The sequence below is a fragment of the Columba livia genome, chromosome 5, assembly GCF_036013475.1.
Source record: "Columba livia isolate bColLiv1 breed racing homer chromosome 5, bColLiv1.pat.W.v2, whole genome shotgun sequence".
Lineage (NCBI taxonomy): Eukaryota > Metazoa > Chordata > Aves > Columbiformes > Columbidae > Columba > Columba livia.
In genome coordinates this window covers 9,357,249-9,385,128 of record NC_088606.1, presented here as the reverse complement: position 1 = coordinate 9,385,128, position 27,880 = coordinate 9,357,249, and the positions used below count along the sequence as shown (strand labels likewise).

The window sequence follows — 27,880 nt, the reverse complement described above, 5'->3', positions numbered from 1 at the left end:
ACTGGATATTAGGAAAAAATTTTCATGGAAAGGGTTGTCAGGGATTGGAACAGGCTGCCCAGGGAAGTGGTGGAGCCACCATCCCTGGAGGTGTTTAAATGACGTAGAGACGAGGTTCTTTGGGACATGGTTTAGAGTTACGTTATAGTTGGACTCTTCCAACTGCCATGATTCCATGATTCTGTGCTTCTAAGGGCTGAGGCTCCCCCGCCCCTGGCTGCTCCCCTGGGCAGCGCCGGGGGATCGGGCAGGCCCGGGCGGTGCAGATCCTCCCCCTCCCGCCGCGGGAGCAGCGCCCCGGCTGAGCGGCTCCGGGGCTCCGCTCTGCCCCCCTCCCCGCCAACCCGTCCCGCACAGCGGGCGCCCCCGCGGCCCCGCCCCGGCCGGTAACGCCCCGCGGCCCCGCCCCTGCCGACCTGCCGGCGCGGCCGGGCCCGGGGCGCTGGCCGGGGCGCAGGACGGGCGGTAAGGCTGCTCCGTACGGGTCTGAGCTGCCACAGCGGCCGGCGCCGCTCGGTCCCCCCGCAGCAGGGGGAGATGGGGCACGGCGGCGGTTCCCCGCTCCTCGGGGCTGTGGAGCTGGGCGGTTCGCCGTGTCCCCCCCGCCTCCTCCTCCCCGGGGGCGGGCAGGTGCCGGTGCCCGGTCACCGCGGGGCTCGGCGGTGGGAAGGGCGGGTGGAGGAGCCGCTTCCCCGGCTGAAGCGCCGGCGGCTGCGGGTCGGGGACGGGCTCGCACCCGCCGGGGTTTCCCCTGTACTGCCCGCCTGGGGGAGGGTGTCCCGGGGGAGGGTTCGGCGGCAGCAGCCCCGCCGTGTCCCGCTGGCCCTCCGGAGCCCCGCGGCGGGGGCGCAATCCAGAGCCCACCGGCCGGCCCTGTGCCACCTGCGAGGTGACCCTGGGGAACACAGCCCGAGATTGGCTCAGTTTGTTGAGCACAGAACGTGTCTAGTAGCGGCCAGTCTTTTCAGAAGTGTCGCTCCTACTGTAGCTCCTAACCCGCTCCCCAAAACAGCGTGCATCTTGACGAGATGTGGTTAATCTAAAGCGATAAATGCAATATTGCCCGTATAATTTACAGACGCTAGACTGAATTTACTAAATCTGCCTTAATTGCTTAAACAGTTGGAAGCACTGTATTTGTCACAGGATTAAACGGCCAGCTCTGGTGTTGCTGCAAATCACACCACTTCAGGAATCTTTCGGACAGGGAAAGCCCACACAAACAACAAAAGCAGTGTTTGAGCATACGCGAGAAGGATGAAATACATAGTTATAGAAAATATATAATGTGTTGGATATTGTTTATAATTATTTAGGCTTGTCTCCTGTGCATTCAGTACTCAATTAATACCCAAGAACTTTTGTTAAATATTTTTTGAGTATTGTTCACTGATTTAATGGCATTCTTGTGATGTGGGCAGATAGTTATGTGTAAATTTTAAATAATTTTCCCTGCAGCGATTTTCAGTTGTATAATACTGGAATGTGTTTATTTTAGCCTGAACATTCTTTCTCCTGCCTTATCAGCTATCTTTCTTTATTCCTACACAGCCCTTATCACAGAAGTATTTATTTACAATTCTTTCTTTGCAGACTAATATCCTACATAGAGAGTGAGACTGAATAACATGCACATGCTGATTACTGGAGGAGACACTGAAGGTCATCCTGTTTTTATTTAGCAGTGTTATTATTTGAGGTGAAATGATTAATTTGATTCTGTTTTGGAAATATTCAGATTTCTAATGCAACTGAACTTCTTTAGCCTTTTTTTTTGCAGTACGGATTTCAACAAATAAATTCTTCTTAAAGATGCAGAACCTGTCACCAGTAGAAAATCTTGCTAATACAGAAACATCTCACTGGATGTCTCTAGAAGACCTAACAGTTGAAGTAGGCAGTACGCCTCTTGATGGAAGTGACTGTAACTTGAATGAAAGGACAAGTAATGAAGAAATTACTAATCTTGAAGTAAAGCAGCTAAGCCTCCCTGTAGTAAACAGCAAAGGGAGAAGTAGTGAGGGCTTTTCTGAGAGCAGTTACGGTACCTCAGAACCCGGTGGTTCCTGGGGTGATTTTGAAGGCTTCAGGGAGTCCTTAGACAAATCAGAGGGATTCGGTCACAATCTTGACGTTTTGGGGAAGCCAACAAAAGCTTCTGGAGGTGACAGGGACTCGAGCCGTGGATGTTGCAGTGCTTCTGCTGGACACGTTCATCCTGAACCGTCTCTACATGGTGGGACACAGGAGGCCTTGAGCTCTCACAAGGAGGTAGGTGTCAATAGTAAACCAAAACCCAAACGTGTTTGTGTTACTGCTTCCTATAGCTCGAGATTTATATTTGAATGTCTTCTGTGTAGACGATAAGGCTGTACAGGGAGAGAGACCATCAGGCTACTTTGCAGCTAACCCAAGTGGAACAGAAGTGACTTTTTTACAGTGTTTGACAAATACTTAAGTTATCCTGCTGGAGAGCTTTAAAGAATGTTAATGTGCTACTTTGCTTCTAGACACTAGAATTCAGTAAGCACGTAGAAATGATGAACTTTGCCCTGAAGCACATGCAACTCAAAAGCTAGACAAGAATGAGCGTAGGAAACAAAAAACTGCTAAGGTGGGAAGCAAAAAAGGGGAGCCAAAAATTCTGTGGCTTGCCTGCAAGCTTATTGAACTAAACCAACATGAAGTTGAGTTAGAAGTTGGCAATAACAGTAACTTTTGTTATTCAGTATACTGCATGATTAATCCAGCAGTTTTTCTGGAATTTAGATTGATTGTGGGTAGAAGTTAACGATACAAATAAATGAATAGCAATAATTAGATATCATTTATTTTCTAGCATAGGATGTTACATTGTCTCATGATATGTTAGAACTAATAATTTGCATAAATACTAAGTTATGTAATTTTTCCTTATCAACACAAAAATGGTTCAGTTTCGGGGTTACATTTTGCAATTAATGGATTTCAGTGTTTACCAAACACCAAAAATGCATTCACAGAGTGAAGCAAAGCAACGATAGGAAAATAAGAATGTACAAATACAAAACACCCTCATTCTCACTGCTTTTGTCCTAGTTAAAGCATTTTTGGGGAAAAAAAGAAGAGCAATTAACTAAGACCTGCACAGAGTTAATCAGTTGAGTTTTAGTCTGCATAGGGAACAGAGGGTTTTCTGGAGACAGAAAACTTCCCTGCCTGGAAGTTTTACCTGGTGCAGAGGTGTTACCAGGGAAAGCACAAGATGTGTGTGGTAAGCTGTCCAGCATTGATAGAGATCACAAGATACCTCGTTACTGGTATGTGTAAAACAGAGAATTTACATTGTTCCTACTGCTGGAAGTTGGGAACAAGAAGTCTTGTGTTGAAAAAATAGTGTAATGACTGGAGCTGAAATAGAATATAGCAGATTGTTTGGTTTCTTTCCAAAAGCAGTAGATCTTAATCTTGATGAAGCTTTCGCTATATTTTTGCATTTATTAAAGGTAAAAGGAAATGTTCAGTATGAGCTGAGTAAGTTAACCCTGCCTAGAGTTTCAAGTTGTCCAGAGTAAAGAAACAGCTGCAGAGCTGTTTGGGATTTCTTTGGGTGCAGAACACACTTGTGGCTTGTCCTTCATCCCTGTGCCTTTTGTATTGTTTGAGATTACAAACTACTCAGGCTGGGGCTCTGTCTTCTGTGTAGTCAACTGAAAGAAATCCAGGTATAGGTTGGAGGGGCCCTCTACAGATCAGAGGACTGACCTTCGATACCTAATGTTTCTGTTAATTAGACGATTTCAGTCTGGAGCAGAATCATATGTTTTAAGATTAAAACAGTCACTGATTTCCTTGTAGTAGCTGGATACTTTGGCTACATGATTGAATAAGGAATTTTCATATATTCCTTAAATACCGGTCACTGTGAGAGGGCCTAGTGCACTTGCTTAAGCACTATTCTGATATAATAGGATATAGAGAATTTATTCAAAAAGCATGGACATTAAATTTGTGCATTCATATTTTTATAATCTGTACAAATAGAAATACACCCAAATTTAGTTTAGAAACACCCACTGAAGTGGACAGTAATAAAAGTAATGAAAAATATTGCATTTTTCCTGAAAGTTGGGCTTTTCATCTAGCTTGGCTAAACTGTGAGCCAGTGACTTGTGTGCATGTTGGAGAATCGCCACAGGCTCTCAGATCTGACAAACACAGCAGTCCGGTACTTCCCTCCATTGACACTTGTGTGACTGTGATTTCTGCCCCCCTAAAAGCCCAGAGCAGCTGCCTGACTTTCCCTCAGCTCCTGTCCCATGTAGAGCTTTGTACCTACTTGGAAGGCTTTTTCCTTGACCATGACTCTCCATGTATGCTTTAGCAAGTGTGCTTGCACAGAATTCTGCTTCTCAAACATATAGTATCCCTATTGAAATAGTTTAGAAATGAATTTAAAGTATTATGACACTTTGGGCAAGATTCAAAGGGTTTTACCCAGGAGTCTCTGAATGTCCCAGCAGTTGCTCTTCAGGACAGGCAAGGCCTGTGCTTCAGGAAGGAGCTGCATGGGACAGAAGTTCCATTTCTAGGATACTCAGAAGTACAGAAGTCTTCTACCAGCTCTGTTGATTTTGCCCACTCACCCATTAGATTAACTCCATACTCTCTTAATATTCACCGCACTTGTCTGATTTTTGTGTGATGAAACTGGAAATATCTCAGTTTATTTCAGCTATTCAAATTACAATTAAATGAACCTGTCAACAGATGAAGTATCCATACTGATGTTTTTCAGATTAAATTGTTGATTGCTAGGCAAAAAACCCCACATCGACTGGTTTCATTCTCTGGTTTTCACAGAACATTTCTGCTCCTAGTTCACAGTCCCTCTTCAGAGTGGTGAAGTCGATGAAGTGCTTTGATTTAGAAAATTGCAGCTGCTTCTTCTTTGAAGGAATAAAAGGAGAAAGTTTCTGGACCAGATGGCATGATAATGTCCCTTTAGGATAGCATGTAAATGATGCACATTGTTCCTTGTATATGTATTTCTTAGTCTTCAGATAACACTGTTACTTCCAGGAGGCCTGTTTGGGCCACTCATTTGCCTGTGTTCAGTCCTCCAAACCTCCTCCTCATCACTGCTAGAGGAGGAAAAAGCACATAAATCTGGCTCTGATATTTAACATAGGCTGGAAAAAGTTAGGTGTGGATGGAAGGATGTAGAGATACTGGCCCCAGCTTTTGTGCAGATTACACAATGCAAGTATTTATTGGTAACTGTAGTATTTAGCAGTTTTGTTACTTTTGGCTGAATTAGGTGTGTTTGAATTGATGTATACATTTGGTTTGACCTGAGCTGAATTAGTTGAGCAGATGGAGTCTTGACTGCTGGGGAGAATAAGGTTCATCAGAAACTCTTGGCTTCTTGCTTCTCCTCCTTTAATTCCAGGTAAATACTTGAACGGCTGAGCTGTGGGGTTAGTCACTCTGTCCCATTAATAGTAATACAAATTTTGAAAATGTTTGACAACACGATCTCTGGAAACATTGTAGTGTTTGCACTATGTCCTTCATGAACTGTGGGGATGGTCTGTATAATGTCTGTAATAAAACTCTGTTTTTTCTAGGAAAACCACAGCTATGAGGATATATTTAAGTTGGGCTTTCCTGAAGTCTTTGTATCACAGTCCAGAGAGAGCATAAGAAGCTTGGATCAAGTACTTGATACAAATAGTGAAGATGTTGGGATTCCTGAACTTATGGAGAATCAAGTTTGGTAATGAGTTTAGATCAACAGTTTAAAAACGAAACAAACAAACCCACAAAACAGTTCCTCAGGAATTATACTGTCTATTTCATAATTTAAAAATCAGTGATACTAGCAGGTGAATTTAATAATCTCTTTCGGCATATAGATCGTACAAATTTTGTATTGTGTTGTTAAAGGAAATGGATTGTGTTTTAGCCATCGGAAAACAAGGAAGGGAGTACATCAAAATTACAAATTCCTGCTTCGGGTTTTTCCTGCTGTTGGTGTGCCTTCTGATGACTAAGCCTGTGGAATGCCAGAACACCCAACAGGCAGCCTGTTCTTCCTGTTCGCTTGTCCTTTCTGTACAACACATCCGACTTATTTTGCCATCATCTGAGGCAGGAGCATTGCTGCCGCTTCTGCTGACAACCCACTCACTTTATTTTCTCCCTCCCCAGTTTTCCCAGGTGGTAACTTCTCCTCATGTTTAACCAGATGTGCTTCAGAACCCGTGGTGCATCTGGCTTCTTTCCTGGGATTATGTTAATAGCAATTAATATCATTAACTTAGCTTTCTCTTAAGACAGCTTTAACACTTTTAGACTTGTTACGTGTTTTTGAAGGACCAGCAGCTTCTGAGCAGTACTGTGCATACTGAGCAGTATTGTTATTTTTGCACACATCTGAGGCTTTGTCTCTAGAAAGGTGGGTCAGAACATAGTTTGGAAATGTCCTAAGAACCACAAGAAATGTAGTTAAAACATTGAATGTGGGCATCCTTTCAGCAAGTTCCTTGCATAGGCATGATATTACAATCAGCCTCAAACTCGTGGGGAAATATGGTGAATATGTGAAAGGGACTGCAATATTATTGCACAGTACCAACTAAAGACACAAAAGCCCTGATACACTGTGATGATTAACTAAGATCAATGATAACTGCATCCTGTTCTAAGCAAAAAGCAACCGGATTTGTATGGGATTAATGCAATGTAAGAGCCCAAAGTACTATGTAGAGGGAACTCTAATTCTCACTGTTCCAGCAGCGTGTGCTTTTGGCTTGTTTTGTAGCACTGACATGTCCAGAGCAGATGTGAGTCACCACCTGAGCAGCAGCTGCTGCAGGGGGGACACACGAGTGATGGGAAGGAGAAAGGTTTGAGAGACAGAAGATGCAAAGTGCAGAATTAATAGGGCTGAACTCTACGCGTAATTCACAGGAGCAATTGAATAATCTGAGCTGTTGGCCTATAACAATCTCTGAAATATTCTTCTAATGCATTTCTTATCTGAGCAGCGCAGGCATGTGGTTATGTTGACTTGTTTCCGTTAATTGTCATGATGGCTTATTAGTACATTGGGTTGATAACATGAATGAATGTAGAAATAGTCTTTAAGATAAGTTGCTGTTTAGATCAAGGCAGGCTACTAAACAACTATATGTAGTGAAAATATATGTTATATACATCTACTGGAAACTTTGTACTCCTTGTAACCTCAGATTGTGTTTTCTTTCCTAGCATTGATTCTGAAAACATATGGAGAACACTTACAGACTTTGATAATACCCCCAGCTTAAGACATCCCTGGAGTAAATCTCATTGCCAAGAAAACCTCTTGAGTGTTCTTGGAATAGATGCAAATCAAAAGGTAACTGAACGACAGTTTGCTGGTATGCCAGTATAAACACTTGGTTATGAATCTAATTTTCTGTAAACTATACATGCAGGTGCGTGAGGAATGAGATCTGGGTGAGTCATAAGCTCTTTTACAGAGAACCTTTTAAAATTATAATCTAGTACTTTCTCATCATTATATGTAAGTAACTATGAAATTATGTAGGATCAAATTTTGATTGTCTTTACATTGAAGTCTCCGTTAATGTAGCGCCCTGTTGAGTTAGGTGGTACATGCAGCTTTATTATAGATGTAGATGTAGCTTTCAGATGTGTGTGCAGTAAGATGGTTTTCTTTTTTGCTAAGAGCATGAGAAAATTGTTAGCCTCTAATATCTTTCCGTTAAGTGAAAATCAGATTTGAATCAGAGAGGCTGTTAAAGTAATTACTGGGTGTTTTTACTGTATATGAACTAAAAGCGTGTTCCACTTCCCTTTTCCTGAGATTATTCTGGTTTTGCAAGGCTTGATGGAGAGGAGTATGTTTTAAATTGAATCGAGAACAAACCAACAGTATTGAAAGATGTCAAAAAGCAACGTCACTGTCTGATCTCTTGTTTTGAGAAGATAAAGGTGTCAGGGATGGTTTAGTATTCAACCTGGTTATTTGGCTGAGGTGAACTGGTCACATGCGGTTTTCAGACATAACTGCTTCAATTGCTAATTTGATTGCTGAAGTATGGGGGGGGGGGGTGTCTGTGTTTGATTTTCATTTTATGGACATATTTGACCTTTCATGCAAGTTATACACAAACAGAATGACAGTGTTGAAGGTGTAGCAGCTATTCTGCACTTGAAAGTCACTTTTATAGAGCTGTCACTGAACAGGAGAGAAAGGGAGACATTTCTCCAACACACTTAGACTCCCCTTCTGTTCCTTGCTTGCCCATAAATACACCAGCATTAAATCAATGCCCTGGCAGCTTAAACTTATGGCATTACTTCTTTTCTGTTACTGGAAAATTGTATTACTTTTAATAGTACTGATGAAGATGTATTTCTCAGCTATTCTCTGGCATATGTTAAGGCTAATTTTAATTGGAAATGGATTTTTATTCATTTATTGTAAGTCACAATTAGATCCATGTGTATAGAACTTGTTTTGGTTTAGAATTGTTTTAATGCAATGGGGCCAAATGATAGATCAAAGTACAGCTTCAGAAAGTAAAATGTAGTGGTTATTGTTATTTGAGGGAAACTTAACTTTAGGTTATATGCTTTGAGATGAGATAGAAATTCATAAAGATAATGTAAATTATGTTTTATTAGGACTTTTTGGAGAGCCAGGATGACTTTTTTGAAGAATCAAATGATAAAGATAATGAGGACTTCAGATTTGATGGATCCAGTATTAATGACTGCAAAGCACTGATCCAGACCAAGGTAAGAATTGCTCTAAAGTAGGTAAAATACTCCAGAGAACCACTGAGTGTATTTCACACACTCCTCTGTGCTGTAGCCAGCTGTTCTAGCACATGTCCTAGTGTTAATTGTTTGGTCCTGATATGATAGTTTGAATGAGGAGGTGGGTTTTGCTCTTTGAGACCTGACAGCTTTAGAGAAGGGGAATGCTGAAATGTAAGGTTAGTAATTATATAAGCTGGACTGTCCGTCAAATTACTTATTGTTTGAGGGAGAGGAGTGATATATAAAATCAGGATGCTCTAATGACAAAGGAAAATTAGCATGTCTGTAGAGGAATGAACACATTGATCACTGAGAATGACGATTGTAACTCACTCCTAAAATATATGGGAAGGGAGACATTAGAGAAGAAATTACATTCAAACTTGCGTTTCAAATATTCAGAATAATTCAGATTTGGTTTGTTCACTCAAGGAGAAAAAGGAGCTCCTCAATGAGGCAGGCAGAATTGATGTTATAACAACAAGGATTTGAGAACATTACTATTTTTAAGCTGTATTACAAAACAGAGGATGAAATGGAAAGACTTTGTTGTTAGTTTGTCTTTGCTCAAACAGGCCTTAATATGCTCCATTTATTTCTTGCTAAAGCAGTGTAAGTTGGAAGGAAAGTTCTGTCATTTCCCATTGCTTTAAAAAAATCAGTCGTGTTCTGTTTTTAATGAAGTATTTTGAGTGAATATTCTTAACACTCATTCCCTTCCTCAGTGGAGAACAGAGTTGGGCAACTCATTGCTGTGGACGTGGATAGTTTGAGGCACTCTTTCACTGCTATGTTTTATTCTGTTTACTCCATTGGACACTCAATATGTATATATACTGTTCTGGGAACCTCTGGGAACATATAAGAGATGTTAGGTGAGAGAATTCGGAAAGAAGCCCAAAAAAGACTGGCCAGTTTATGACTTCAAAATTCAGTTCTGCTTTCTTAAATGAGTACATGAGGGTGGGATCACAGTAGCTGACACGTACTTGGAAATCTGTAAAATATTGAGACAGGGTTTAGGCAAAAGAGAAGTGGTTCAAGGTAGATGGAGTAAAAGTAAAACGAATCATGATACAGAGTTAAAGTAAATTGACAGTTTGTTTTCTGGAGTAGCCTCAGAAAGAACAAGCCCCGCAGTTTGGTATCTTGAATTGAAGCTCAATATGAAATATACGTTGCCAACCTTAACCTGGAAGTTAAATTATATAGTGCGATCTTTTCCATTTATCTTCCTAGTTATGTCAGGTTTTTTTAACTTCTTTTCTTACGCTATTTTTCAAATGAAATCTGTGTAAAACTTAGATTGAAATTTGCTAAGTAATTAACTTAGAGTGGAAAAAAAATAACTTAGATTTTCTTCTTCTCTCAGCTTTCGGTATCACCAGATTCCAGACATGCTCATCCTTTTACCTGTAACCTCTTCTTGAAAACCTCATCGTCAAATGGAAACATGCAGTATATAACAATCCCAAGGAAAAAGCACATTTTCACTACAGATAACCTAAAAATGAAATTTTTCAGTAGTGATGTTTGTTGAACCAAACACACTTTAACGTTATTTTTTTTCTTTTTGAACTGAATGCAGTTTATTATACATTTTGTTGCTGGCTTGGTACTATAGACTACACAGGTTTTTTAGGAAAGTGATGTATTACTATATGTGAGGTACCTAAAGCCACATTAGTAGAAGGTATTTATCCTATTTAGTTGTGAAGTCAAAAGTGTAATTTTGTTCCAAGTTTTGCTGCAGAGACGTGTCTCTTAACAGCAAATCCAGCTGTGACCGCACGTCAAAGAGGGTCTGGTGGACTGTTCTACTGAAGCACTGACCTTTCAGGCCTTAATGCCTCTTCGATCAAAAACCTTGTTTCCCTGCCAAAATCTACCCACATCTCAGGAGTGCTGTGAATGCGCCTTGTCACCAGCGCTCCTCATTCTTGGTCCAGTTTGGATCAGCTGAGATCTGTGACTTTGCCACTGCTGAACATAATGAGAGGAACCTTCTATGTCTGGTGGCTTTCACTGGGGTTTGGGAAAATGAAACTGTTTTAACTTCTGTCTGGTGAAACCTGCTGTGGTGATACGGGTAGAGTCAGTGAAATGTTTTGTTCTGATGTTTGTTTCTAAATAAATCACCTCTCTGAAGCTGGTTGTAACAGGACTTCTTGGATTCATTCAGCTGCCCAACGCTTCCACCACACATAACCACGCTTGTTAAGGCTGGACGGCAGTGTGGTTCAGCACTCGTACTGCACAATGCTGCACATTGCTGCCTCTTTAAAATTTTATACTAACTATCAACCATGTTGCCAATCCGCCTGCATGCTTGAGTGCCAGAGGAGATGCACTTCACCATCATCCGTATAATCCATGGTTTGTCCTTTCCAACTGCAGCAGCTTTATTTATTCATTGGTAATAACTTTTAAGCAAGTTACCAATCCATTCACCAATTGGGCCATTCTGAATGTGAGAATTGTATATGGCTTTTTATTTTAAAGAGTTGCCAAGCACTGCCACTGACATTTTGTGTATTAAAAGCAGGGGACAAACTTGGATAGTCCCTTATTAAGTCAGTTAATTATTTAATTATGTGCCTATTTTGTTCTTAGAATTGAGCATACTATAAAGCACTGGCAGACTCCAACCATTAATCTAGTAAACTGTTCAGCAGTGAAATTACAATTGTTATAATAACTTATAAATTTAGTAATGTTTATAAGTACCTTGGCGCTATTAGGATAGGACAAACCATGTATCGGTTACTCAGTAAATGGTTACGGGCCATTTGGAAAAGTGCTATTTGAAAGCAGCTCAATGGTTTGCTTTTGCTATCATCAGATGAATATACCAAAGGATGTTTTGCCCTGCTACCCCAGGGGAGGGGTGAATCCATCATCCTTCCCTCAATAGTAGCAGGTTTTACAGCCCTGTCAAAATACAGACTGGGGGGAATAAAAGTTTCAGCCCTTTATGATTCAGTGGAGTAAAAAACTACTGGGGTTCCAAAGGTGATGGGCTCCGCTTTTCAGGTTTTTGGGCCACTTGAGCCCTTAGTGCCTGTAAACACAGGCTGCACAGGAGAGTGGAGAGACCTTTTACTCCTGCCGTCAGTCGCAGAGGAACAGGTTTGTTTCTTCAAAGACGAGCAGATTTGAAATCACAACATAATTCAATTCAGCTTCAAGGCTGTGGCGTCCTGGCAGCCCCCCAGCCCTCATCAGAATTTGGTCACAATCTGCATTTTGGGGGTATTCACAAAGTTGCACTCGTTTCTCCTGACAGACAAGAGGGGAGACTTGGGGAGAATGAATTTTAGCGGATCATTTTCAGACACGTTGCGTAGCACGAAGCAGCCTCTCCTTGTCGTTATCCTGGGAAACGAGGGGTGCCGGAAACACGTCCGGTGTGTTTTGCACAAATACTGACTGTTCATTTCCTTTCGTCATTTCCTCGTTCCTGCCCCCCCGGCGCTGGCCACGCGTGCAGCAGCTGCCGCGCACCCAGACCGGGCAGGTGCTTCTTCTGTTAAAATGGTGCACGGAGGGGAAAAAGCTTCGTATCTTCGCACATTTTAGACTGTGCATTTCAGCATAACTGAGCTCTCTGCCGTGACACACTGAGTTTTGATGAACTGAGCATGTTACTGCACTCTCTGTTTGCAGAAAGCAAATACCGCAGACTTCTGACATTTGCTTAGGATTTTGAAAAGGTGAAAACTGAAGCAAGGGAAGAGTTTTAGACAGCAGAGCTGGACAGAAATGCCTTTTTCTTCCACTGAGATTAGAGGGAAAATATACCCAAAGTTCTTAGAAGCTCAAATCAGCAACGTAATTACTGAAATGTTTCCTTTGTAGAAGGAAAACAGCTTTGCAAAAAAAGAACAAGTACATTGTGAAAGACTGAAAAAATGTCAATGCACATTCTGTTCAAAAGCATAAGTCAAATTTTAGGGAACTTATTTCAACATACAGTCCTTAAATTTAGCAGAGTAGGTGGCAAAGTTTGGGGAAGTTTTGTTTTAGAAACGGCGTATTACTTGTATTCATAGCCTTATTTTTAGAAGTCCAAATGATTAACAACAAAACCCACCCCCCCAAAAAAAGGGGCATTCCAAAATCTAAGATGATTTCTAAGTATACCATAAGCCCACCGTTGGTTGGACAGATGCTGAAGACTTGGAGCAAAACACAAACAAAAAAATCTTGCAACAACTTAAAAGTTTGAACTTTTCAAAGTGCAGGGTCATTAAAGGATTGAAAAGCACTCTGATCTTCTTAATTGTGAGGATCCATTGCACAAGTCCTCCAGTTAAGATGGCAGAGGGAATCTGGCTAAAAATGAGCTGTGTTCAAATTAATTGTTAAACCCCAAACTTGTCCCTGGATGTCCCTGGGTCCAAGTTTAACTTTCCAGATCCACTCTGGATGATTCAAAGAAGCAAACGCGAGCAGCCCAGCCAGCAGATGCAGCGGGCTCGCTTCAGTCACATCGAACACAGGTTCTCTCTTTATTCTACTGAAATATGGACAAAACCCTCAGGAATCATCATCCCACAGCCCAGCCTGAGTGCTAAGCACAGCCAGCCCAGCCCAGCGCTCTGCTGGGATAAACGGATCCTAATGAAGGAAAAAAAAATGTATGGAATGGCATTGAAAGAGACAAAAAAAATATGTTGCAATCGAGGCAAGATGCCTGTGAATGCCGGGCAAATACTTGAATCCCCCAAATCTTCCAGCTTCCCTCTGAACATCTGCTTTAATAACATGTACTTTTTATAGCCACAGCTCTGCATCTTAACCCTTCACTTGGAATATTGGCTTTAATAGCTCAAAATTAGTTTTGCAACGGGTTATAACTCACCATCTTCGCAGAACTTACGGATAGGTTAATTGCTTTTGTGTATTTTACTTTGCTTGAGCGGGGAAGTTTGTCTTTTTAAGTCTCACTGCCAGTAATACAGAACACTGAGCTCAACAGAGCTCTTGAAGCAGCTCCTGCACCTCCTCACCTAGCTCTGTTTTACACCAACCCTGCGCTGAGCTGCACAGCACACTTTGAAGTTCAGATCTCTCAGTGTGGCTAAAATTGATGAAAAAATATATATGAAACCCTACACCACCTTTAAAGAGTCTCGACAGGACCTGGAAACAATACTTTAAAAACATTTTCTTAAAAGACCTGCTCTCCTCACATGCGTCATTTTGTGTTGCTGAACTCCAAGGCCCATCCATGCAGTGCCTATGAGCAGTGTCCTGCTCCAGGAACGTGGCCACGGGGCTCACGTCATGATGGCGACAACCTCGCAGCCAAGGACAGGTTCCTGGGAAGAAGTTACTTCTAGACCTTTGCTTTTCCAGCTGTGGTCAGCAGGCCCCAAGACAAAAGGCAGGAAGAATTCCTCATCTGTAAGTAGCAGTAAATGCAGCTTTATCAATGAAAAGAAGTTCATTGCAGAAGAGTCAGGATCTCATTTTAGAGGTCCACAACTGGAAGAGGATTGGAGACCTTCGAACCTGAAGTTGCTAGCGCAATCTGTTTCAGCACAATGAGCAAACTACTTCGCACTAGTACTGAGCAGCAGTGTGTTTGTCCCAGATTGACAAGCGTGCACCAAGGACACTTGTGTCTGACACTTTCTTTCAAGCCTGTCAACCCCTGAAGCAACACCAGGGACTGCACAGGCTGGGAAGACCACACAGGGCAGGCGAGTCAAAAAAACAGAGCACAGCCAAGTGCTACGTGACGTGTGTCACCTGGTCACAACAGGAATCCGCCCACACTGGCTCCATGGGCCAACCCTTGTTTTGTGGGGACGGGACACACAAAGGGGATACAAAGCCATGTAAGGTATTTAGTATTTCCAGGGAGAAAGGAAGAAAAAAGAAGGTATAAAAGCAAGCACCTAAGAAACACATCTTTGCAAGCAAAATACCAAAGGAAGGGTGGCATGGTATCACGATTTTTGTTTTGTTTTTAAAACAGTCAGATACTGAAGGCTTCAAAATAGAAACGGTTAAACTGCAAAACTGTGGCTTTTATTTCCAAACATACAATAAATAGGTCCACAACTAGCCTCTAACTTCATTTTACATGGAAGGATTTTAAAATTAGTTTGTGCATATTTAAAATTAATCTTCCCTTTGCACGTAATTCCATACATAACCAAACTGCATTACATACCAGCTTATGGTCTTGGCACTGTGATGCAAGCAACCAAACAGAGCTGCATAGCAAGCTCCTGAACAAAAACTGCATTTTGAATTGTTGATAAAACATCTACCAACAATTTAATCATTTTCTGACGTATACAAAAATCTTTAGCATGTAAATGCTGAAAAGCAAGTTGTCTTCTTTAATGTCTCTGGACGGGCTGCAAGGTGAGTGGATTTATTAAGTATTCACTATTTGCTACATGATACAATTTTCATACCAAAATATCTTTACTGCATAGTAACATTACATATTTTCAAATGCAAAAGGAATTCAGATGCATTTTTAAATTTTATTCCTCATCACTGAATTTAAAGACATTTTTTAACCACAACTCTGCTTCATCACAGTGCAGAAGGCCCTTAATATTTCAAGGATTTATTCAGTCATATCTTTAATACAAAAGTAGAGGCTGAGGAAAAGCCAGAGTAGTCTATACACAATGCACAATCTGTGTACATTCCGAAGCTGTACCTCTTCAAGAACTATTTATACACTCTTCAAACAAATCCCTTTATCCAGCAATTCAAAATACTTTAGATCAGAAGTTTTATATTAGAATCAATACATTATATGCATATAAATACATTTATACCCTTCGGTTGCTAAACAACCCAGATGGCTGTGAGGACGTGACCTGAACTGGTTCTCCATTGGTTTGGAATACCAAATTGTATCGACAGCTGTTAACCAAAATAGTCACAGTAAAAAATGGAGACCTTTGCACAACGTAGATGTGCCACAGCGTCAGTTAAGACTAGAAATAGTAGGTGACACCCTGGCCCCTTCAATAGGGCCAGGATTTCAACTTCTGTGAGATGCAACACACAGGCAACATTTTTTTTTTCCTCTGCCAATGCTCCATTCATGAAAAGTCTCAGCAGAACAACAAAAAAACCAACCAAAAACACCCAACAAACCAAAGCAAAGCTTTTACAACTGCAAATTTCTTACAAGACAGGTGCTGCAGCTTTCAGGAACAAAGTAAAAGTTTTATAATTAAAAAATAATTAAAAAAAGCCCACAAAACCTAATGTGCAAGTGTGTAGTTCAGAAGACAATAACAAGGATCAATACAGACCTCAGTTCAAGCTGAAACACAGTATCCGAACTGTCTTAGGGAAAAATAGTTCTCACTGCAAATCTCCTCCTCAGTTAAGGAGTGTGCTTGTGTGTGCTTACACGCACACCTGCCCCAGGCGCGCACCCCTTTCCGCGGCAGCAACCACCACCCACCATGGCGCTGCCAAAGCCCCAGGGACGTGGAGCCCCAAAGACCAGGGACACAGCTGTACCCCGGCGCCTCCGTCACCAGCACCGACTCACCACGCAACAATGAGTATCTCAGGAGTAATAAAACAGTGAGCACTGGTGTAGTAATAGGTGTTCTCAGCTTTGTTTCTTGAAGGATACAGAAATGTTGACTCGCTTGAGTATCCTCCAAAGGTGCTAGAAGTTTTAAGTCTGAAACATTTCTTTCTACAATGCCAGGTATACTAATGTGTGTCTTTTTAAATAATATTGCACATAAAAATCATCTTAGACTTTGTAGTGAAAGCAGGGCTGAAGGACAGTGTTTTCCAAAACAGATTATAAAGCTACCTGTACATAGTAAGTTTTAAAGAATGCCAAGATTATCCAAAATCTAAGCACATAATACTGACAGAAAAAATGTTAAATTGCACAATCTACATATAAATTACATTTGTAAATACTTAAAAGTTTTTAAACATTGAATACCCTTGATTTCACAAATCAGCTAGGTCACTGTCAAAGGATCAGCTTAATGAGTTAGAAGTACTTTCCCCCAGAAAAAAACAAAAAACAAAAAAGGAAACAAAAAGATCTGCAGTCTTAGACGAAGCACTGGAAAGAATTAAAGCATTTCAGCTCAGAGGTAGTGCTAAACACATCCAACTAGAAGTCCATTATATTTGAACTATGATGAAATAACGTAGTAAAATGTAGAAAGACTATAAAATTTACAAAAATAAATAGTTCTGAATGCTTTAGAAAATGCAAGAGACTCTGTTGACAAGTGTCTTGATCTGCTTATCTGACCAAAGGAAAGCAAAGCGTGTCTCATTTTTAAAATATACCCATCTCTAGTAATGTGTCTGCAATCCATGCAATCCAACTATGCAACTTGACGTATCCCAACCTGGCATAGACTCTGATATTAAAAATAAAGTGGAGGCTTTGTAAAAGATCATCTCATATGAAATTTGTTTTTCATGTAAATTCTTCTGACAAATTAAAAATTGCACATAAAAAAGTTTATTGAAAGAGGCATGAAGGGTGATAAGGGTATGTGCCTATTGTTCCACATACACCCTGGAAGGAAAAAGATGATTGCACAGTTCTGATAAATAAATATTTTTCTTAAAAAAAATCTGCCACTTTTTTGGTTTATAAGTTTCGGAATTATTTAGAAAATCCCACTACAGACCAATTATTTCTAGTTTGTGTTTTAAAGAATTCTTTACAACTTTTCCAGTGGCTTTTATCCTGAAACCAAATAAAAGTGGCAGCTAAAAAGTATCTTTGGGTAAAACAAGTATCAGGATCCAACCAGAATTTCCATGATGTGGTCCAGCTCACTCAGATCCGCTCTACATATCTGAATGTTGCTTGCTGAAGAAGAGTTACAGGATGGAAAGCTTTTCAATGGTTCTTCGGCAGCAAGAGATGGTGGTCTGGGCGGCATTAGCGGAGGGCAACAGAAGTCTGAATCATACATTGAAGTGTCAATATCTTCAAAAATGTCATCTATTGCCAAATCCTTCAAGTAACTAGTTGAATTTGAAATCTCAAAGGAACCAAACACGCATTCAGCTCCCTTCAAATCCTGTCTATCATCTTCTAGTTTTAGACCAGTATTTTCTGGAAACTTCGGCTGGTCATCTCCAGTAGGAACCAGACAAGTAGGTGGGCTTATATCTTCTACAAAGTCTAAATCCTTCAGAATAGATGAAATGGCGGATGACATATCATCATCTGAAACTATCAGCAGGCTGTTTTCAATTGGATCTTCTACGGACCGCAAGTCGCAACAGTTAGACTCTTGCTGACTAATACCTGAAGGCAACTGAAGAGAAATCCCAGGTGACTCCAGCCCTGTGTAGCTGTGAGAACTGGGAGCGATGCCAGGGCAGACATTAACTGGCTGATTACTCTCTTGTCGCATTTCCTCTTGAATTTGCCGTACTGTGTTGGCTATGAGGACAGAGCGGTGCAAGTTTGGTTCCACCAGCATTTTGTATGTTTGTAACTTGGTGAGGCACATATTAAGCACCAACTGCCTCTTAAGCGGATATGGCAGATTTCGACTGGAATCAAAGGCACTCGAGAGACCAGCCATGTTCTCCTCATAATCACTCAGCTTGCGTTTTAGACCTCTCCCCAACATGAACCTGAAAGAGAGAAATTACGGATTAACCTTGGGCAAGACTATTGCTTCTACTGTAAGATCTCAACAGGCACTTTTGGTAAGTCTGTAGCATACAATGTATTGGTTACCTTAGACTCTAATTCCACAGAACACTGAATAACAGAATAAAATCCTACATGAGATACTACTTCCCTCGAGAAGATGCCTTATCCAGCTCAGTTGTTTCACAACTTTTTTTTTAAACAGAAAAGATTAAAAAAAAATATAGTAACTTTTAAAAAAAGGTTTACTTTCAACTCTGAGAATATTAATTTATTTCAAATCTTTAATAGGTGAACTTTTTAGCCTCTTATCCATTTAAGATATATAGCATACAAAAATGAATTAATGAGAAATATCTGAATGTCCACATGAAAGAAAACAGATGCTTATACTAGGGACTGTAATAACTATGCAGAATATATCAATGTCGTCATTTTAATATTTGTTACTGCGTACAGTAGGTAAGATTTTAAAGCCAGTTTCAACACCCATTTTTATCTCATTATTAATGTATTCTTAATATCTTGCTCAGTGTCTCTGAGAACTCTCTATAGAACTCATTTCTCTCCCTCTTCTTTGGTGACCTAAGTTGGTTTATTACAGTTGAACCACCCAGCTAGTCCGACAACAGGACACCCCACAGGATCCTTGTATCCATTCCACAGCTTGGTAGTTTAGCTAAAAAGTGGGAGGGAATCTGGCTGTACCACCAAGCTCATAGAATGATGATCAGTGCTCACAGCTACTGGTTCACAACCTGCTACTGACTTAACATGAGGGACATCCAGCAGGAGGCTATCAGATGGCATTTTAAATGTGACCAGTTCTGGTAAATCACTAGAAGAAAAAGTTGTTTTCAGTCTGCTTCGTGTGCTTTTGCATCAAAATATGATAGAACACTGTGGTACAAAAAAACTGTAGGCACGCACACCTAAAATACATGTGATCCAAACAAATACATGCTTGGGTAGTTTGCAATTACCATTCAAAATACAAAGTATTTTATTAGGGACAACAAGCACTATACAATCACTTGTACAAACACTGAAAAAGAGTATACCATGCACAGGCAACACTGGGAAAGTCTTGGTTACACAGATCTTGATGTGTCTGTGGAATACACACACCTCACCCTCAAACAATTAAAAAAAATTAGGCAATCATAGACACCCAGTGGCAGATTAAGGGCTGATCCTTTATACACAATGACCCGGATCCTGCATGCTGCAGAGGGCCTCCCAGCTCCCCTTTCATGTGCACACTGGACACTGCCAGCAACAGCTCAGCTGATGGCCGCAGCTGCCAGTCTGTCGCTAGACTTCTGGGGACAAGGAGATGGCAGCAGGATAAAGCCTCTTTTTCTTTTGGGATTTCTCCAGGTTTGCAGGAAGCACTGCAGGGCTCCATGGCTAAATCCACCTGCCTAGACAAGACTGTTGAACTCTGCTCCTCTGGAGGAACAGAAAGTAAGCAAACGGTGCATTCCTCTCTGTCCGACAGAGAGGAAAAAACAGTTGCTAGAGAAGTTTAGGTTTAATATTTCTTGATCATACCCACTTTGGTTTTTAGGGACATACTGGGATGAAATAAAATTTGACATTTTTATATAACAAGTAGTCGGTTGGCCTACAGCTCAGTTTACTAACATATTCACTATTAACACAACAACAAAAAACTTTAATCACTTTTAATTTTACCAGTGCTGCAATTTAACTTTGGAAGTCTGTTCAGCACCACCATCTCTGTAAAAAAACAGTGTCTGGATGTGGTGTGCCTATTCACCTAACTCATCTTCCCACAGTTATGTATTGCCCCCCATTCCAGCACCCCGCTTCGAGCAAATAGAACCAGACAGTACTGAGCACTCAATTACAGCAAAAATCAGAATAAATCTGAATACAAAGTTCAGACACTAAATCTAATAATAAAAAGTATTTGTGGGTGTGTGTGAGGCATCAAACTATTGACAACACTGTCAGCAACTGATAATTTTAGACACAATCTATGGAAAAATCACGATTATGAAGGACTTTACAGTAAAACTGTTGCTAAATATATCAACTTATATCATGAAGACAACTAGGGTCTGCAAATCATTAAAAACTCACTAGAAAAAACTCTCCATGTTAAGTAGCATTTAAATGTTATGTACTACGTAAGGCATTTCCCCATACCATTACTATGAAGAATAAAAATATACATCAAAAAGGCTATTTGTTCACTAAGCACCGTCCTTCCCATACACTGCACACTAGTTCTTGTGTGTGTTTGTTGCTTTTTGTGTGTGTGGGTTTTTTTTTCCCTCTACACTAACTAATGAAAGCAGACCAAAATTCACACTCGCAAGCGAATTAAATTAAGATCACACAGGGAACAGTAATTCTGACATTTTGTACATGCAGAATGCTTGGTTTTGACAGTTTACTGCCTTTAACATTTTAAAATATGTACTTACACTTTGTTAGACACACAGGAAATACTAGACTTACCTATTTGAATTATATAAATAACGTTAACTTCTAGCATCTCAGAAACACGCTAGCATTTAAATTCCGTAAGCATGCTTAAAGAGCAAGCAAACTATCATATACAAGGATATATAATTTCACAAGAACAACTTAAAGTGTAATGTTTACCTTTTAAATTCATACAGTAGAATAATTAGACTAAGTATTTCATGCTCAGATACACAGATGCTCTCCTTTTCACTCCTCCAATTTCCTTCATAAAATTTGTCTCAGAGCATTCTAGAAACAGGTAACAAAGCCTGAGCATGGCAGCACTCTGAGCTATAAAAACAAACTGAAAGAAACATTATTTGCTCCAACTTCAAGTGTTTCCACTTAACAGGCTCCCCACTTTCTAGATGTCAAAGACATTGTTACTTTTTTTAAAATTCTAAAACATAAGAGAGGAGTATTTTTGTGTAATTCTGCATGTTTAGTATGATTTCTGCCTAATTACAAGGATCTGTAAGTCTCTGTTCAGAAGCTAGATGACTTCAGAGGTTATGTATAAACTCGGAAAAGACTAATGAAAACCAGAGTACCACTGGTACAGTGGATTTAAAAATTACTAGTGTAATGGTTGCTACAGGAGACATTAAATTTCAGTTCTTGTCAAACACACTCAGCTGCTGACCTACAAAAGACACAAAGCCCCTTTGTTACCAGCTAATCTACATTTTATCAGGCCTTTCACTTTACTTTCTAGCATAAAAATTTCTGACAGGGTCATATCCTTAACAAATTACTCCATATTTTCTAAATAACTTGTCCTTCTGTAGCATTGTGTATTAACACACACATCCCAAACCCAAAATTCACAAACCAGTCAAATGCTCTCTTTTGAGCATTACTTTGCAATATAAAATGTTGGTCACATTATTTGATTATGCAGTGCTCCCTCCACTTCAATCTCTGGTACCAAGGAAAACAAATCGAAATCCACATAAAAATCTATGCTACCATCCCCAGACAACCCTGTATTACTGAGTGACTGCTGCGCAGCTGTCAGTTCAAAGAACTGTAAGTTCGGCAAACTAAAACACAAAGCGTATCTAAAAACGACACTCTCCTCACTCCAGCCTAATTCCAGGAACCTACTGAGATCTCAAAAATTGAATCAAGTAACAGGATTTTTGGAATGTGCCAATCTGATAACTCTGTGATTTGTAAGTAAATAAACTGGAAAAAAAAAAATATCAAAGTTTATGCCAACTTCAAATGTGAGGTCTACACAATAGTGAAAGAGGCAAGCTCTAAGTCTCCCTTCTCTTGAACTTTTCTTTAAAGTTCAACAACCTATTTTTTTGAGCTCACAGGCTCTATTTTAGAATCTTTTGTGATGGAAAAAGACAAGAACAATGAAGAACACAACTCAGTAATTTATTTCTGGCATTTTCTCCTCTTCTCTCATAGTAATGCAAACCAACATAGACCACTTATGACAGAATGCTTTTTTTAATTAAAATTACTTTGCAGATATAAGCAAAGTAAACTCAATGTTTAGGAATACTAAACTCTCCAACCATGTCACTCAACTACAAAGGAGTCTACGCAGAAGTTCTTCCCCTGACAGCATATTCCTCAGCTCCTTCCAGATCCATGGAAGACATTTCAAAGAAACTCCTCCCTGCTAAGATGGGAGGAAGCATCCCATGCACTGTAATCCTACACTGTACCAGAGGGAAGAGGCACGTCCCTGGTTGGCAGATCCCCACAGGACACCACACAGACAGGCCTGGTCAAAGTGCACAGCTACTCAGAAGAAACATTCCAGGCTACCAAGAAAATTTCACATTGCGATATGTTGTGGACAATGCAGGACTCGTGCCACCATTTCAGAGGAAAAACACAGCTCCATCTGTCACAGGGTCTGATAGTGCAGTGCAGCTGCCACCAACACATGGTTAAGAAGTACAGCTGGAAACAGTCACAAAGAAGAACGCAGCATGTGAAAACCCTCAATTACTTCTATCTGGGCAAACTACTGCTTAATTTCCTCTTCCTCACCTTCCAAAAAAGGTTTTAAGAGCAAGTTAAACAATGTTTAGAACTCAGAACCACACAGAGCTTTAATTTTCTGCAGAGAAAAGCCTCAAAAAACATGAGTACATAAAATATGACTTCCACAGTATTGTCTGAACATGAACTTTTCATGCACAAAAGAACACTATGGTCAACTATACAAGAATTATTAATTTACCATTAAAGAACGAGTTTAAATAGCAAGATCATCAATAAAGTACTTGGCCTGCACCACGTAGGTCAAAATCATTTCACCAATAGTGGTTCCTTTTGCCTTTTTTTTTTATGATATTATTAAATTCAGACTTGCTTGATCCTTTTTATACAGCCAGTGTTGAATTTTTCAGCCTCAAACTGTTTCAAAGTGAAAAATTACTTTTTCTCATAGGACAGAAATATCAGATTTTAATAGGTGTAAGCACCTCATGATTGAAAGCTGCCTGTCTTGTTTTCAGTAATGCAGCTTACGTATTAAAATCAAAATTAGAGACTCACAGCTATTGCCATTTGGCTAACTGCCTTTCAAAGCCTCCTTTGGCTCCTAACTGTAAAAAGCATGTAACAGTAAGAACAGACAGAAGTCTCTCTGAACTGTAAACTAGTGTTAGTGACTGACTGAAGCTGATAATCTGATTTCCTGCTCTCCCATCTTTCCATCAATGCACATTTCACAAGCACACATCTATCCAAAGGAAACATCCCTACAGTTATGGTTATTTCCCAGAATTATTTGATGTGTACCACATACTATTTTTAATGATAATCTTTCCCCTACCTGACATACATTTTAGATTTGGCAACACAACTTCATTCGTAGTTTGAATTAAGTGGTGGACTGGCTCTTGACTAGTATTCCATGTATAAGAAGCTGCACAAGAAAAGGTAAGGCTGAAGGTACAGTTAACAGACAGAAAGTAAATCCCTTCCTCCCATCTGGACTTAACACTGATCACTTAAACACAACTTACGCAACACAGTAAGCTGTCAGACTACACAGAACAGGGTATCTGATCTGTTGTCCTCAGCAAGCGTTGGAGAGTCCCATAACCACATCTTAGGAAGCAAGGGAAGGAGGATTAAACACCTTAGAACACCCAAGTAAAAAAGTAATTTAGATCTGAAGACACTTTAAAATACATAAAAATGTATTTAAGTCCGCTACCTCCCCACCCGCCCCCAGCCCTGCCCCAGTTTAGCCAAGATGAGTAACTCCTGGAGAAGGCACAAGTGGCTAAAAGTGTGCATACAGGGAGGAGTGCAGTCCTACCAGTTTACTCCCATACCTAAACTCCTATGTAACAATTTCTTTACAGGAGTTAGAAATGACCAGAGAAGAACTGCTCAAAGGGCATAAGTAACAACATTTTAGTCACCAAATCCTGACCTGTAATACACCTAAGTCTGTTACTACTAAAACAAATGGAACACAGAACCAAGATATGCTACTGTTCAGACTTAAAAAAAAAAAAACAACCAAACAACACTCACCCCCCCACCTCCAAAATCCAAACCCTAAAACTACACAGAAAATAGACAAGCCCATGGATGTACCTAATATCCTTTCCCACATTTTGAAAATAAAGAGTAGGCTGAACAGTATTCATTAAGCAGAGGAAAGGAATGAGAGGCAGACTGAGTAGCACAGAATTAGTCTGGAATTCATAACCTACCCACTGTCACTTCACTATTTGTGGAAACAGAGAATAAATAGGTATCATACAGTAATATTTTTGGAGCTGAAATGATGTTTACAAAGCACTTGGGAGTTTCACCTTGATTTAAAAGGCAGTTTAATCCCCCCCCCCCCCAAAAAAAATCTGTTTATGTTATGTCTAAAGGGATCTAGAAAATTCCTGCACTTAAAGGACATCTTCCCAAGTTGCTTACTCCCATTTTATACTATAGAGCACTGGTAAGATAAGATACTTGCTTTACAAACTACTGCAGCTAAGTTTGAGAGCACAACATTTCACTCCGGAGAAGAAACTCATTAGGCAATGCACCTTCCACAAGCTAAAACAAGTGAATCTGGGCTGTTTACAACAGAAAAATAAATATTCTCAGCAGCTGATCTCTGTCACTGGAGGCTAATATAGAAGGTTGCTGAGGCAGTTGCAGTGTTAAGTAGAGAAAAACTTCTATCCTTAAAAGAAAACAAACTAAAGCACTGTCACTCTTCTTCCTCTCCTCCTCTACACTTGTGGCTTTAGTTCCACATTTACAAATAAAGCTCACGGGTGTATATTTTTAATGAGAGTACATTTAGCAGATTTTTTTTGAGGGGGAGAATTTTGGGTGGATTTATTTTAGTGGAAGAAGGGCCCGGAATTATTTAAACTAAGGATCACCAGTAGTTAGCGGAGGCCAACACAAGATCAAGAGTTACTAAATCTAGAAATTCCCATAGTAAAACTAAACCGTAATTAAATGAGAACATAAAGAAATCCAAACAACAAGAACCAAATCACCAAGGTTCCACCAAAGTATCTCACCGGAGAGACAAATGATCATTAGAACTGCAAACGTGATACCTCTTCATAGCTTGTTCTGATCAACTGAAGAATTTTCTTTACAGTATCTATTTACTTCAAATACAGAGATACTGGATGTATTCACCTCCATAACTTTGACAGGTATTCTAGGGTTACAGTAATATAAACAAAGATCCATCAATAACAGACGTTATAGCTTAATTAACTACATCAAATTGGTATGCCTGTTCTTTAACAGAAAAATTAGACCATTAACAGTAAAAACAACTAAGAAAAAAAAAGCTGTATGTTCTTGATAGAGGACCTTGCATACACTTTAGCGCTCTGTATGGAATATTTAGGTAAATAATTTTCAATAACCAAATAATTTTAAATTTTCTCTAACAGAGTAGAACTTTTATTCACTATACAAAGCGCCTTCTCCTCTCAAGACTGTAAGACTCAAACAGTGGATCTCACTGCAAGATTGAGACTTCAGTTAACAAATTTCCAAGAAATGTGATCTTATGGCAATATCAAATTATTTGTTGCATTATAGTACTTCCTTGTTATAAAGCAAAAAAAGTCATGCAAATTCAGAATATTCAAACTGAAGAGCATATACTAAGCATAAAGCATTTCACTTTATATTACATACCCTAACTGACAAAATTATTTTTCAGTTTACCATTCTAACCCAAAAAAATAACATCTGCAGCTGATTATCAGTACACACGCTATGCGCCTAAGATAAGATTTCATAAAAACATAGTAGTTACCCTTAGAAAACAGAAAGGAGTCCAGACAGGAAGATTCCAGATTTTGCATAAAGTGTGTTCATCCAAGAGTCCTGAACTATTCAAGAGGCCAAGCCATCCACCGAGGTAGGATGATGTGACTTTAGGGGAAAAGCAAAACAAACAACAGAGTATTTCATTACTATGTGATTTTTTTTTAAACCAGAAGCATTAAGCACACAATTCAAAACAACTTTTTAAACTATTTGTGCTAAATCCTATTAAAACAGCTAAACTAAATAAGAAAAACTGAAGTTCGTGAATACACTGAAATAACAGGACCTAATAGTTTTACCTATGAATACATAAAACTTGGAAATTATCTTTCATAAATTAATACTACATAACAGAACACTGATCCTTTAAGTGTTAGGCTTTATGATAAGAACTTGCACTGATACTTCTTCAGGTAACCAAACACTGATTTAGGGTTGTAATCATATCTGAAATCACGTATCAGGAGAGACAATACTATGAACTATAAATAAGTACATTTTAGAATTATCCCCTAACATTTATGGGCTGCAAAAGGAGTTATGATTTTTATTAAATTCCCTAACTTTCCTAATTTTTAGCATACACAAAACCAATACAAGATGATAGCTGGCAGGGTGTCCTATGACTGCATACAATATTCATTGTGGCACTATTTTCACTAAAACTCTGATAAAGCAACACCTGCAGTTTGGCTAGAGACCCCATGGATTAAATAATGGATTAGCTCAAGGCACTGGTAACTCTGGGAAATGTGAAAAGCCTGAAGTGACAGCAAACTACGGACTAGGTTAGAAGATGTGGAAGGGATTGCATGATCAGTGCTCTTGAGTTCTCAGCTCCACCTGGAGAATCAAAAGTCTTTTAATTCCAGCAATTAAAGCCCTTATACAGGCTAACAGCCTACCATCTAGATTGTATTTAACATGCTTGTGTGCATACAATTCACATACATACACACAGACACCTTCCCCCAACTATAGCAAACCAATTACTTCATAAATTTACCACAAAAGCAAGGACTACTTATCCAGATATCCGCAGTCCTTCAAAATCAAGGATCAAGAGTTCATACATTATTTTACAAAGTTTAAAATAATACATATCAAAAGGCTGTCTTCCATTTAGACAGACAGACAAGTAAACTAATACAGTTCGTCTTACGCAGAAGCTCATAGCCTGATGCTAGCAAAGGGCTCCCCAGTTTATAGAATCTCAGAACTGTAAAGATGCAGTAAAATGCCTGTGACCCATAAGTGCCCAATCTAACTCACAACAATATGAACATTAGTATCTCCCTCCTCCTTGTAGAAACTGGCTTCTATCATAAGGAGATCCATACTATTTGTAAATAAAAAATAAAAACAAATAGATGAAGATTCATAACCTATTTGCTTTGAAACAGCAGGACTACAAAAGGTCACTATTGAGGTTCATTGAAGTGCACTTGCCAGGTCACAGGGGGAGGTGTACATTCACTGCATGTTCTATACAATGAATATAAAAGAGCAAATGTTTTAGAATGTAAAGTCTTTTTAGCATTAAAGAATCCTAAAAAAATCTGACAAGTATACTAAAATGTTGAAAAGTTTTAGATTTCAGCACTTCAGTTAAAAAAGAAAAGC

The 27,880-nt window shown here is 39.7% G+C and overlaps 3 protein-coding genes across 7 annotated transcripts in view; 1 reads left to right on the top strand and 2 right to left on the bottom strand.

Moving 5' to 3' along the window:
- The first annotated feature begins 380 nt into the window (after positions 1-380).
- On the top strand, positions 381-10,965 carry CLBA1 (clathrin binding box of aftiphilin containing 1). Of its 5 annotated transcripts, none has more exons than XM_065063299.1 (7): positions 381-465; positions 1,594-1,662; positions 1,781-2,271; positions 5,610-5,758; positions 7,255-7,384; positions 8,680-8,793; positions 10,190-10,965. In XM_065063299.1, the coding sequence occupies exons 2-7, from the start codon at positions 1,629-1,631 to the stop codon at positions 10,355-10,357; spliced, it is 1,086 nt and encodes a 361-aa protein (XP_064919371.1). In that variant the 5' UTR covers positions 381-465; positions 1,594-1,628; the 3' UTR covers positions 10,358-10,965. The 5 variants fall into 5 exon arrangements, with proteins under 5 accessions (XP_064919371.1, XP_064919372.1, XP_064919370.1 ...); XM_065063300.1 differs by having other exon boundaries at positions 383-465; positions 1,594-1,699; XM_065063298.1 differs by having other exon boundaries at positions 388-465; positions 1,766-2,271.
- A 3,869-nt stretch (positions 10,966-14,834) lies between these two features.
- Positions 14,835-27,880, bottom strand: part of CDCA4 (cell division cycle associated 4) — a 30,685-nt gene continuing 17,639 nt past the window's right edge. Inside the window, 2 exon segments of the mRNA XM_065063303.1 lie at positions 14,835-18,444; positions 26,244-26,362. The gene's annotated coding sequence lies outside the window, so the exon portion shown is untranslated.
- On the bottom strand, positions 17,592-18,440 carry LOC102093312 (SERTA domain-containing protein 2-like). Its single transcript, XM_065065804.1, has one exon. The coding sequence runs from the start codon at positions 18,438-18,440 to the stop codon at positions 17,592-17,594; it is 849 nt and encodes a 282-aa protein (XP_064921876.1).